Consider the following 14,625-nt stretch of genomic DNA (forward strand, 5'->3'; position numbering starts at 1 on the left):
AACAACAAGGAGTCCTTGTGGCTTATAGCCCACAAAAGCTTATGTCCAAATAAATTTGTTAGTCTCTAAGGTGCCCCAAGGACTCCTCGCTGGTTTTGCTGATACAGACTAACACGGCTACACCTCTGAAACTTGAATGCATTGTGAAGTGATAAATAACAGGTTTCAGAGTAGCAGCCGTGTTAGTCTGTATTCGCAAAAAGAAAAGGAGTACTTGTGGCAACACATCCGATGAAGTGAGCTGTAGCTCACGAAAGCTTATGCTCTAATAAATTTGTTAGTCTCTAAGGTGCCACAAGTACTCCTTTTCTTTTTGATAAATAACAGAGCCTCTAATCAGATAAGAACAGCAGCATGGTACATAGCAAAAAATAAAAGTGAAATTTATAGCAGGCAACTGTGCTCCTTTGAAAATCAAGCTGGTCACACGTGGAGATATTCATTCATGTTTCCTCTGGTAAAGATTTCAAAGAAATTGGGTTAAAAGCAAAAAGGAAATGTGATTTTATTTCAGCGGATCTAATGGGAAACAGAAACACATAAGGCCTGATTGAGTCTCATTTACACTAAGGTCCATTTACACCCATTTGGCAGTGTGACTGGATCAGAAAGCGGTCACAAATTTAATTACACTGCCAGAGTGGTGAAACCCAGAGTCACATTGCAAATGAGAACCAGGCCATTAAAGTTTATGAACATTTTACTTAAATGCACAACAAATAACCCCTCCCCATCAACTCCCCCTGCAGCTATACTGTAAATTGGTATCTGTTAGATAACTCAGAAATTATTTGTGTTCATGAAAACGAGAGCTAAGTGTGCACCCCCAAAAAAACCAAAAGCAAGCAAAAGTTGCCTGGTTATCGATTTTGTCACCAACTTAGGTGTTGGGTTGTAGTTTCTGGCTAGAGTGAAACAAAAGATACAAGCAAACCTGAACAAACGTGCACAAAGCCTGAGAGCATTGGTCTGGGAACGCGAAAACCTCAACTGATAACATAATTAAAGAAGCTGCAGTCAGGAAAAATTGTTTGTGGATAAAATACTGTGTTGAATTTGATGATGAGGGTGATGCAGTATGATTTCCAGACTTCAAGACTTAAAGCCTGTTTTTGTGGATACAGACTAACACAGCTACCCCTCTGATACGTTGTATGATTTGGTTCAGATCCTTCCAGACCTGACAATAGAACATCATTGTAGTTCTTTAATCAATTACCTTATGTAGAGAATTTGAATGAAATTTGAATTGAAGTGCATGTTGAGTCCAGTACACATTTCAGCACAATTCCTTTTTTTCCACATGTGTCATAAGAGAATTTGCTCACTTCATAAAATGCAGCATGCCAAAGTATGTCTTGGGTTTTGGGGGTTTTTTTGCGATTTTTATCAAGACTTACAAGATACTGATGAAAACACCTCCTTTTCTAGTAACACTTCTACAAACACCTTCTCTAGTTTGACAATAGATATCCTAAAATTTCACCAGTAATGTTACAAAATAAGTTCTTTAACCCACTCCCCTTTATTGTCTTTGGAGATAAATTGAAATGTGTTTGGTTACCACATACCAGATGCAATGGCTGATAATGAAGTCATTCCAAGTATTTTTTAAATAAGGCGAGAGGGTGAATTTTTGGATCCAGTGAAAATCCATGTACATATACTTCAAAATGAATAATAGGTTGACGATATACATTTTCTTGTTATCCTAAGATAGCATGAAAAATTCTCTGACAAAGTATGTGCTATCTACTAAGACCTCTATGGTCTTATCTACAAAAAAGGTTACAATGAAGAGTTAAAATACTAAGACATGGACTTTGGGCTTCAAATAGGAATCTACAGAGAATATATAAATATGGTCTGTCAGATCTAGAAATGTATTTAGAGAAGACATAATTACTATCTAGAAGACCAGAAGGAATGTTCTTTGTCAAAGATTACAGAGGTAGTTAGTATTAAAGTTCCTGGGTCACAGGATCTCTGTTTGCAGAAGAGGTAGCCTTATCTTCTGTAACAGCTGTGTCCATGCAACTCAGAAAAAGAAAAACAACTACCATTCCAAGACTACTCTTTGAAAACTCCACAGAGGTAAGGATAAAGGTAAGATAAATCCTACTCAGATCTGATGCTTATGCACCACCAACAAAAAGCAGACATAATAAACACACAATTACAGTGCTTTTCTACTCTTATGTCTACATAATAATAATTTGTATGACTTTGTTTTATATGTTAACAACAGTGGCAAAGTTATACAATCAATGACTTGAAAAGGTCATATTTACAATGCCTTTGTCTCGCCAGTGATTGGTGTTAATGTAGAGGGAACCAATTTAATCTATTACATTTGAAAGCAAAGTCTGCTTTTTTGCTACAGTAGGTGGGACAAGGTGGTTTAAAAAGTCATAGATCTTACTATAAAGAAGTTTTTTTTTTAAAAAAATCTGCTTTCTTGTGTACCAGGTGGCATAATGTATCAGTAGTGCAAGTAGTCTTTCACCTCTGGAGAACTCAGTTTAAGTCCTTTGCGGTGAAATCTTGGCCCCACTAAATCAACTGGAATGTTGCCATTGACTTCAATAGTACTGGAATTTCACTCTTGGTCTAATCGTCACTCTTATACACATCACAAAGGCACCTCGGAATTTGGTAGAGTGCAATGTCTTTGCTTAGGAGAAGCTCTGGACTGGAAAAACAAGGTCAAAAAGGTCAGGAGTGTATTAGCAACCTGGCAATATATCAATCCTAGCAACTCTTACTATTTATGTAATAATGGGTGCAGAAGGACTGCATGGCAACAAGGGTGCCTGAATGACGGATTGATTCTTCCCAAGTATTACACCAGACAACATGTGCTTTCCCCTCAGCAGCATTGATCTGCTAGCAAGCAAAAAAAGAAGCAGGGCCATGATTCCATTCTCCCTCTTTTGGTGGTTTAGCACCACTGAGGGCCCTGCACACTCCATGTACATGCATTCATGCTATACAATCCAGGGATTCACACCAGCCTTTCTGCTAGGCACACAGGCAGCACCTGTATTGCTGGGTTCCACAATACAGAAGGAACATGCTCTCCCTGCATAACCTCCAGAAATCCAATGTCAATGCCCTTTTGAACACTGACACTGGATCTTTTCTGAGTGGGTCTCCATGACTGCAAAGTTGAGGGCCTGAATTGCCACAGAGAGCACAAGGACAGAGACTGTGGTTGGCTTCTGTTCAGGGGCACGATGAGTTGGGGCAGAAAGGAGAAGCTCCATCTCTCCACTTTGCACACTTTAGTTTAGCCACTTTACCTTTATGACGTCTTCATCAGCTGATTTACATTCAGTGGACTCTGAAACATCAATCACAGAACCATCCTCGTGCACAGCAACAACTTTCACCGGAACAGATACCGTCTTCCCTGTCAGAATGGCCGTGTTGAGGACTTCTGTATCCTACACATACACACACATGCACAAAAAGGGGATGCACGTTAAAGAAGCATGGCCACCGAGCACACGAAATGTAGACATTTCCACTGTTGTCGGAAATTAGACATGATGCTTATTGATCTTCATCCTTGACTTGCAATTTTAAAAATTAGGTGCACTGCTAAAGTAATTTGATGATACAAAATATAAATACACCAACAGATATAGCCAGCATGATGCAATAAATCAGGTTTGTTCTGCATTCTTCGTAATGCTTTGCAGAAGACAGGGTCATATGTCACAATCTTTATAGAGCTACACAAATCTTTCCATCTCTAGCTCCCAAGTTATGTCAGTGGTTGTAGAAGTGGATACCAAGTGTTACGATAAAAGGACTCCCCACCCCCCTTCCACTGTTTCCCAAATTCTCCTTAAAAGACGTGCCTGTTAAGTGGTTTCCTTCTTTGGGGGCTTGAGTGAAACCTTCATTTTCATGTCACATTAGAAAGAGATGTGGCGCCAAAAACAACAGAAAGCCAAATGCAAATTTTAAAATCTTTCCCCATCAAAATCCCACCTGGAGACATTGTACTGGCCATGAAGCCATATTTACATTCTTTGTTCTACATTAGGTAAGGCATAAACCAGATGTTTTGTGCAGTAAATGACTGTTTAATGTTCATTTATGTTGATCAGTCTCATTTATAACCAGCTGTCATCAAGTAGGAAAGGACAGCATGAGTAAAAGAAATAGATGACAGAAGCAGAAGTGAAAAAAAACAAAATAAAAACCCTGCAAAGTCCTTACAAGGACTACAGATTGAGCAAGAATGAAAACCGAAATGTATCACCTTGTGGAGAAAAAAATGTAGATTGCAGAAGACATATAGGATCAAATTCAGCCTGCTTCATCCATGCCAAAACCATTGGTGAGCAACCTGCAAACCATATACAGTCAGACGTTATATATATACACACACATATACATACACAGTAATATGCTTGTGTGTGTATACATGTAATATATCATAGGACACAAACATAATGGTGAGATGATGCCCCTGTGATAAGTTGCATTTCACCTGGACCATTTTATCACAATGCCATTTTCCAAGTCATTCTTCCATAAACGACGTTTTTCTTCAAAGGATTAGGTAGAAAAATACGTCCCACAAGGGACATAATTAACAAGTACAGCTGAATAATCCTACTTTTGAGAACTCTTTCCGTTGGGGAGGGGAACATGAACCACCTAACTCTCCACTCAGGGCCTGATCCAAAGCCCATCAAAGTTAATGGAAAGACTCCCATTGACTTCAAAGGCTTATATGGGCCCGGCTGATCTCACCTATGTCAATTTTGCACCAGTTGTTATACCAGTAACCAGCAGTTGTTCCTGCTTTACACCAGTGTAAGCGAGAGGAGAATTGGGCCCAACAAGCTTCATTTTAAAAACCAATTGGTGATTATCGGCTACATTGACATCATCTTTGGCACTACTGAAGGTTAATGCAAAGATTACAAAAGGATTGTTATTCCTTTTGTACACTTCATCTGAACTGGGAAGCTGAGGACAAGAGAATAGGTCTAAGAATTGACACATCACTAGCCCATTTATTTTTGGATGTTCTGAAATACTTTTATAATGATCCTGACATAAAGTGTTGCCCTGTGTTCCTCTCAGCATGTTGAGAAACTCGCCGTGCTGATTAGCAGTTGCTGCGTCACAAAAATAAACTTCACTGGGAGGAAAAGTTATGATATAAAATCAATATCTCAGATGCTTGGATCCAGTGTTATGCAACTACAGTAGACTGTGTTAAGGCCTTTTTACGAGTTAATTATTTTCAGACTCCAAAAATGTATTTCCTCTGTGAGAAAGAGTGTGAAGTCTGAACTGAACTAATTGCCTGTCCATAAGATATATATATTATATATATATATTTTAAAATGGATCTTTGACAAGTAACAACATTTCAGAGAGACTCAAGTAGGTGTCTTTTACATCTTTGTAGTAGGGCTTGTTAGAGACGAACCGTTTCCTGAATTTAACATGTCTATAGTGATTATTACTGACAGTGCCTGAAATCTACAGAAGGGTAATAACATTGATTTACAGGTCAGCTGGCATAAATTGGCAGAACTGAAGCTGACGAAACTATGCCAAGCTTCACCAGCTGAGGATCTTAACCACATAGACTAAAACGTCCCAGATGTGAAATGGTAAACACCCGTGTCTGGCTTCTGTAAACTGAGGGTTTTTTAAAAAAGTATAGATAGCATACAAAAATGGAATTCTATTAACTCATGTGGGAGCTGCATATTCATATTGCCTGCTCTGTCCCTGAATAATAATTACATAAGTGTTTATCTCTAATTCCTTCTCTGTACCTGAATGCATTAGCACTTCAGCAGAGCTTTTCTTAATAACAACTGTAACCTGCTAATAGTGTTTCTTTGTTGTCTGAAGGAATCTACTTCTTATCCAGCCTAGGCTAAATTAAAATTTAATACAACATCAGGTCGCAACAGAACTAGGAAGCAAATGACAGCTGTTTAATTAAAACCTAAACCTGATTAGATGGCACTACATGAAGTGAGCTGTAGCTCACGAAAGCTTATGCTCTAATAAATTTGTTAGTCTCTAAGGTGCCACAAGTACTCCTTTTCTTTATATTCTAGAGGAAGAGTAGAAAACTACCAAAACTCCAGGCCAGGATAATGGCTTTATTTGAATATGAATAAACCCTATGTGCATCTACTGTAAATGTTTACAACTCATTGCTTTGGACAAACCAGGGAGTGGGGAAATATGAATGGGAGACTTGTCAAGAGTCATGATAAAGCTGTGATTGCCAACATTCCCTATTAACATGGTGTATGCGTTACCGAGAGTAGGGATTATTGAGGAATGACGGCAGTGGATATTAATGAACCCCCTCTATGAAACCCACAAGAGGGTTATGAAAAGCCCAAATAATTAGGCTTTAAATAGCTGTGCTGCATAGCGTGGCGTCTTCCCCTGAAACACATGCTCATAGCCTGGCGGAGGGGCTCCGCCGCACCGAGAACTGCATTCCTCACCTGTGGTGGAGGTTCTTGGCCAACAGATCAGCGTAGCGGTTCATCTACTGCTACACTGTGTCATATAGCTATACATACCCTACACATCACCACCAGTGTAGACAAAGTCTATTACAAAGCCAGAAATTGAACTCTTAGTCTCCTTAGTCCCAAGTCCAACACCTTAACCACAAGAGCATTTTTCTTCCACACAAGTATCCGTGAGCAGCCATTTTGCAAACATCCTATCCCTATGTGCACTGTGTTACTTAAGTAATGCAGAGGACCTTCTGCTGGCCCTGTACACGAGGATGAATATCAATCCTATTGATTAATGTACAGGCCGGCTTATTTCTTAGAGGTTAACAAAACATGTTGCAGTACAGTAAATCTAATAAAAACATTCAATTGTAAATCAGGAGGGAAACTTAAAGCCAGCCCTGTTCTGCTGACAAATGTTACAGCCAAATGCCTTTTGGCATTTAGTTGAAATGATTGTCTTTAGTGAAGAAGGCATGGAGATGAAACATTTGTCTGCAGAACTGCATTCCTTTATTATTATTATTTTTCCCCCCTGTGTGTATCTCGTGAAAAGAAATTTGTAACATTGGAACTAATCTTTTGGAACCCATTCTCCAGTCCCATAATGGCATCTCTTAGAAATGTAAATTACAGGGCAGGGTGTGACGTGGGTCTTTTTTAACCTCATTAGATAAACTATTCACCACCGTTTGCTTCAGATCAAAGAGCAAGGCAATGTAAGTCTATTAAGCAAGCTTAATATATAAATTAGATAATTTGCTAAAATTATTATAATCCAGAACAATTCTGGTGTACTTTTCCCTCATAGTTGAATAGTGTTGTAGGATTCAAATACATATTAATGAACCGCACTTGGTGGAAAGCTATTTATATTTTCCACTACCGCATATCTGTTGTGACTCACAGGTAAAATCTGCCACTTTCTCACCCAATGGTGAGAACGTACAACTGAGATTATGTGTTTATTAAACATTAGGGAACATTTACAATCTTCCATAAGTGCTCATTGTTCTTTGAGGGTTTCCTTAAATTAATCCAGTTACACTCCATTGACTCTGCCTTATACCAAGTGGCCAGTCTCACACTTTAATCCCAGTAGGAGAGCAGTGAGCTTGATCAATATCTGATTATTCGCTGGTCATACTTGGGAGCCTGATCCTGCTGTCCTCACATACCCATGACTGAAACTAACATGGGTTCTGCGTGGGAAGGGACTGAAAGATCTTAAATTACAAATTTAGCTATTTTTAGTCACCTGAGCAGTACCTTAATTCATGCATAATTCTGCTGATTCCACCGGGACTACTTACACAGTCACGTACTATTCTCTACGTACATGGGTGGCAGAATCATGCCCAGAAGAATCTGTATGCCCTGCCCCCCACTTCCAACATTCATTCATGTCAGTAGAAGGTCATATCCCTGCTCCTCTACCCTTTCTCAGGCTCCAGCTGTTTCCTCATGTTAACGTTTTATAAATTCTATCATTATTAAGAATGATCGACTATGACAGATGGTAAATCACAAATACTGCAGGCTATCATGCCAAAGTTAAAGGTCATCCTTTATCACTTTTGTTTTCCTGCATAATAGATTTAATTCATATTGGGATCCCCAAGGAAGAAGAGGTAGGAGGCCACATCCTGCAGACAAAGTTAAGGTAGATTAAACTATAGAAGAGAGAGAGATTCTTAATCGCGGATTCTTTTCATGGCCTTTATGCAGCCCATATCAGCCTAATTATTCTAGATGTATATTATAGCGTGCACTGCAATAACACTTGATCTCACACAAACACATATGAGCAAATATGTTTGTTCATAGATTCCAAAATGAAATTTTATTTACTGTCTTATCTCCTAACAAAACATATATTGGAGGAAACTGATTCCTTAACTTGTGTACTATACACAGCATGTGCTAGGATCTCAGAGGTGTCAGCTAGAATGGCAATTGTATCATGAAATTCATGGAGGTCAAAGCTGAGATTTCTGATGTTTGCTATTCTTTTTATAAACTTGCTCCTGTAATGTCATTAAAAAAAAAAAGAAAGAAATTTGGTGATTTTTTGAGGTTTATCCAGGAATGATATGCAAATCCTGCAGCCAAAGCTGAACCCTGATTAGCAGCATAAACAACATCACATATGTGACCTGAGCAAGATGCCATTTTTAAAAAAAAAAAAACCTCATAATAGCCGATCTGCACCCCATTAAGTGGAGGTTCAGAAAGCAGCCTGATGCACATGGCAGGAGTAATTGCAACCTGTCTAACAGTCCTCTGTGTTTTAGCTGAACACCAGTATCCTCTGCTGTTAGCAGAGACCTTTCCTGAGAACAGGCTCTACCGTTTTGCTTCAGCCCATAAGGTCCCAGCAGACTTTATTCACAAAGCTAGCTGTGCTAAACATCTTGACACTCGTGTTCCAAAATGTAAACTAAAGGTTGTGACAATAAAAGGATGGGAAATTCTCAAAGCAGGAGAAAGCTTGTCACCTGACTGCTTTTGGCAAACCACATGGAAGAAAAACCCACTGAGGTCTCTGGGTTTGTGCTTCAATGCCATTGTGTGTCCCATGCAATAGAGGATGCATGAAAAGATTGTTCTCCTTTTACAACACTGACCGCATGTCAGAGAACAAAAGGTAGCTGGAGCTAGAATCTCTCATCTCTATTTATGCACACACTCTCTGAATAATTTTCTTGCTGTTCCTTATCTTTTCTCAGCATCTTCCCCCACTACTTAGAGTAGGTAATTTGAATTAATAACCATAAAGGGATATTCCAACCAATCTGACAATCAGGTTTGGATACTTTATTGGGAGCTTTAATGGACTGCACTCTAGAGGACCCAGCAGGGGATCAATAATAATTTTTGAAGCAGACCTTTGACAAAGTTGCATCTCTTATTTTGAAATTGCCTATTCTGCATGGAGTGTATATGGCAAAACTTTAAGAATGATCTCTCTAGGTAGGTATTTAAAGCATGCTTAATTATCTAGCATAGTATCTGAACAGTCATCTGGTAAATTTATGCCAGCTGTATGTAGTAGTAAATGACTGGTAATCTTTATAAAACACATTGGGAATGCTCTCAGGATAGTAAAACTATTGTCATATTGGACATTTATGGTAACACAGTGCTACTTAGTTTATGATAATCGTGGACCTGATGCTCCTTTCCCATGCGACTCCATCCGGTTGCTGCAGTCTGCCTACAGGCTGTGGATTGCAGTATCGGTGCCCAAATTCACACCCTTGCACAATAAATTCTTTTTGAAATGTAAATTAAATAACAATTTCAGAAACCCCAAGAAGGCAAAGCAATATATATCAATCTTTTCTGTTAAGGAACACAAGGATTGCCATACTGGTTCAGTTCCCCGATCCATCTAGTCCAGTATCCTGTCTTTATTGGTGGCCATCATGTTTCAGAGTCTCACATTGGGCTGATATGGAATAATCTCTCTCCAGGGAAGTCTCACATTAGGGAAGTCTCACAAGAAGTCTCACATTAGGTGATATGGAATAATCTCTCTCCAGGGAAGCCTTCTTCTAATCCCTAATAGTTAGAGATTGTCTTAAAAACCAGAAGCAGGAAGGTTTATATCTTTCCTGGATAAAGAAATAACTTTTCAGAGCAGATGATAAGATATACTCCAGTTCAAATGGGAATTCATTCAGGGAAGTCCTATGGCCTGTGTTATACAGAAGCATAGGCACCAACTCCGTGGGTGCTCCAGGGCTGGAGCACCCAGGGAAAAAAATTAGTGGGTGCTTAGCACCCACCGGCAGCCAAGCTCCCCTCCCACTTCCGCCCACCTGTGGCCCCCACCAATCAACTGTTCCCCCTCCCTCCTGGCACCTCCTGCACGCTGCAGAACAGCTGTTCAGCAGCGTGCAGGAGGCGCTGGGAGGGAGAGGGAACGGGGATGGGATGCGCTTGCTGGAGGGGCAGAATGGGTCAGGGAAGAGGTGGGGTGGTGCGGGGGCAAGAATGGATGGTGTGAGGTCCTGGGAGAAGGAGTGGAGTGTGGGCAGGAATAGGTGGTGTGGGGTTCTGGGGGAAGGAGTGGAGTGTGGGCAGGGATGGGGTTGGAGCCGGGGCAGGAAGAGGCAGGGTAGGGGTTTGGGAAAAGGGCGGGGGCTGAGCGGGGGTTGAGCACCCCTTGGGGAAAATTAGAAGCCAGCACCTGCACACAGGAGGTCAGAGTAGATGATGACAGTGATCCCATCTGGTTTTATAATAGGAGTTATGGGTTTGAATTTCTGGCCACCATTTGCAATTTTGCCCAGGGACCTTGAGCGCTACTGGTTTAAGAAAGCATGTCCAACCAAAAAAAAAAATGCAATGACCATTTTGAAACATTTCTTTTGAATGTTTCTCAGCCAGCCGTGTCTTACTGCGTGAGATGGAGCGAATACTATATCATTGCTATAATGCAAGAGTTGGCAATTTACTGGCTTGAAAAGTAAAGCCAGCACTAATCGAAATATAGGGTTGCATTATCATATGATTTTACTGCTCATCTGGGTAATCATCATCTGTCATGACTGCTACCTGGGCAGAAATCCATATCCTTCTGTAATAACGGCTGCTTTAATGTTATAGGAGAATACTCAAATACATACATTGCATGATATACATTGTCCCCATCCTTGAGCAGTGTTCTCTCATGGCTACAGCAAGCATCTGCAATCAGGACTTCTGGGAGATAGATCTAGGTATCCCCTGTTCTGCTTCTCACTTACTAGCTGACCTTGATAAGCCACGCACAAAATAGGTATATAATAAGATCTACTTGGGGAGGTATTTGTGAGGGGTATTGTGAAGTTCCGCAAAGTGCTCTGAGGTCCTCAGATGAGAGATGCTGGCCGACAAGTGTCACCACAGATTTAGCTCTTTTGCTAGGTGCTCCAAACGCGTTAGCGACTTGATCCAGTGAAGCCATATGACTCATGCAAATACAAATGCTGCCCTTCAAAATGTGAATGAATAGCATAGTCATAGCCCAGCCAATGTATATCTACCATCATTTCAATACAATGCACAAGCAGGAGCCTCCTCTCCCTGTCCAATAGGGGCCTGCTGAGGGCCATTCGGAGCACACAATGAGGCAAAAGCTAGCATCTAGCAAGAGAGCAGACAGTCAGGGAGGCAGCAGGGTCATTTCCCTGCTGTCTTTCTCCCTCAGTTGATGATGGAGCTGGATGGACATAGAAGAGAATGGAGGCTTCCATTTCATAGAGGATGATGCAGTGTCTACCCTTCCCCCTTATGCTCCCTGGGGTTCTAGGAGGCCCTCTCTCTGGCCTACATGGGGACACTTGGAAAGTTAATGCAAACTGAAAGTGGATTTGTTAAAGCGATTAAGCTCCTGTGTGGACACTCTCATTCAGAAGTAAAGTGGCCTTAGGTCAGTTTAGCATGCTTCACTTTGGAAGACGTGATATCTCCCACTGGAGGAGTATGTACCAACCCCAACCCCAGCCCGAAATCTTTAAATAGCACACAACGAGTAGCTCTCTTCAGTCTAATAGCCCTCAGCAGCCCTGGTTTCAAAAGGAAGAATTGACAGGTTGAGAACTTGATGTTAAAAGGGACAGAAATTTTCAGACTCCTCATTGTTTCTCAGCTCTTCTTAAATCTTTGCTTTGAACAGCATTTCTGAAAGGCTCTCCGAGAAGAGAAATGGAGCTATTTATAGTTCCATGCAGGTAGCAGGACAGTAGTTCACTGTCACTTTCACCATTCACTGGCACAAAAATTCAGCTAACCTCTGTTCACTCTTACAAGTAACACCAGGAAGGTTTTATCCATGTTTCTTCAGGTATCACATATATTTTTTAAAAAAAAATAATTATGTGATTCAGTTCCATACTCATGAAGGCTTTTTTTGGTTCTGTTCATTTCTTCAGGGAGAAAGCTGTGAAGTGGCATTAGAAAATAGCTATTGGCACATTTGCTCTCTCTCTCTCTCTCTCTCTCTCACTCACAGCTCAGATTTCCAACTGCTCAGCGACTTCCCACCCCTCGAGGTCATGGTCAACCTAACTGCAATCTCCAAGTGATTCATTGACACCTAAGCACAGGGAGTGTAAAACAGGGACAAATCAGAAGGGTAGCATTTTACACCCACTTTTGCACAGGTGTAAAATGACTGCCCAAAGCGCACAGGGCGAATCAGGCCCCTGAAGACTACAAAGGAAACTGGAAAAGAAATCTTCTACAGTCCTGAAAATGCTGAGGCGGAGAAGAGGGTGAGTTCATGCCCTGCATCTTGCCTGTCAGAATACCTCAAAATATCAGAGAATGAATCTGATGCTGATAATACAGCCAAGAATCTTAGAACAGAACCATAGTCTCCCTCTAGATATGGATCTATATCCTTAGATTTCCCAAATCTACCACAATCACAAGCCCTCTTCCATAAAAAATATATGATTAGTATTGTTTTTATAATTAAACTGTATTTGGTAACAGATGCAATTCTTTTGAGTTAGGAAATGGAATGATCATATCCTTAGCATATAAATTGTGAAGATAACATTATTTGGAAATGAGATTATAGAATATATATTTTTTAAAGTAACTTTAAATTGTTGCAGTATCATGATGTTAGACTGCAAGCTCTTCAGAGATTGGGACTGTCTCTCACTAGTGTTGTTGTAGTCATATTAGTCCCTGGATATTAGAGATATTAGATATTAGAGAGACATGGTGAGGTAATCTCTTTTATCAGAGCAACTTCTGTTGGTGAAAAGATACAAGCTTTCAAGCCACACAGAGCTCTTCTTCCAGTCTGGGAAAGGTGCAAAGAGTGTCACAGCTAAATACGAAGTGGAACAGATTGTTAGCATAAACAAATCAAAGCGGGCCCCAGACTCTGCTGTGAGAACAGGTGCAAAACCTGCAGACAAATCTCCACTGCTACAATGATCATTACTCCCCACAACACATCTTTCAAGATCAATGGGTCTGACATATGCCTATCAATATAAGGGTGTACCTCAGCCAGTGCACTAAATGCTCCAAATACAACTATGTGGATGAAACCAGACAATCACTGAGCTCTCAAATGAACTCACACTGAAAAATGATAAGAAACAAAAACACCCTATCAACTGTGGGCGAACACTTTTCACAAGATGATCACTGCATTTCTGACCTCTCAGTCCTCGTCCTCAAAGGAAACCTGCACAACACTTGCAAAAGACGAGCCTGGGAGCGTAGATACATAACTTTCCTAGACACTAAACATCATGGTTTTAATAAAGACACTGGATCAGGGCCGGCGCAAGGAGGTTTCGTGCCCTAGGCGAAACTGCCACCTTAAGCTGCCTTCCCCCCCACCCGGCCCGCGGCAGCTCCCCGTCGCCCCCTCTCTCCCCTCGACCCAGGGAGCCGCGTGCAGCAGCTTCCCGCCCCAGCTTACTTCTGCTCCGCCTCCTCCCCGAGCACGCCGCCGCTTCTCCCAAATCAGCTGTTTGGCGCGCAAGCCTGGGAGGGAGAGAAGCAGAGCGGGGCAGTGCTCAGGGGAGAAGACGGAGCAGAGGTGAGCTGGGGCGGGGAGCAGTTCCCCTGTGCACCGCCCCCCGCCCAGCTTACCTCTGCTCCACCGCTGCCCCCAACCACTTGGTGCCCTAGGCGACTGCCTAGTTCGCCTAGTGGTTGCACCGGCCCTGCACTGGATTTATGGCTCATTACAACAATCTGCAACCCACTTCTGCAACTTCCCTTTTTGTCCTACGACTGCCTAGGTGTTAACGGACCACTTCACCTTGAATGGATTCTTAGAATATGTGTTAACTACCTATGCTAAACACTCTGTTTCTCCTTGTATTTAGCTGTGGCACTCTGGGTACCTTTCCCAGCCCTGTAGTAGAGCTCTGTGTAGTTCAAAAGCTTGTCTCTTCCACCATCAGAAGTTAGTCCAATAAAAGATATGATCTCACCCACCTTGTCTCTTACTATGTATGTGCAGCACTTTGCACAGTGGGGCCGTGATCTCAGATGGGACCTCTAAGTGCAACGGTAATATAAATTTTAAAAAATGATAATAATGCCAAACTACAGTATACATCTCTTACATATCCAG

At 41.3% G+C, this 14,625-nt stretch overlaps 1 protein-coding gene across 2 annotated transcripts in view; it reads right to left on the reverse strand.

Annotated features, from left to right (window-relative positions):
• Positions 1 to 14,625, reverse strand: part of LOC119843466 (transmembrane protein 132B-like) — a 368,538-nt gene that overhangs the window by 57,346 nt on the left and 296,567 nt on the right. For both annotated transcript variants that reach the window (XM_043498093.1, XM_043498094.1), the window contains exon 5: positions 3,303 to 3,446. In XM_043498093.1, the coding sequence (XP_043354028.1) occupies positions 3,303 to 3,446 (144 nt within the window). The remainder of the gene's footprint in view (positions 1 to 3,302; positions 3,447 to 14,625) is intronic.

Source organism: Dermochelys coriacea, chromosome 15, assembly GCF_009764565.3.
Source record: "Dermochelys coriacea isolate rDerCor1 chromosome 15, rDerCor1.pri.v4, whole genome shotgun sequence".
NCBI classification, from domain to species: Eukaryota; Metazoa; Chordata; order Testudines; family Dermochelyidae; genus Dermochelys; species Dermochelys coriacea.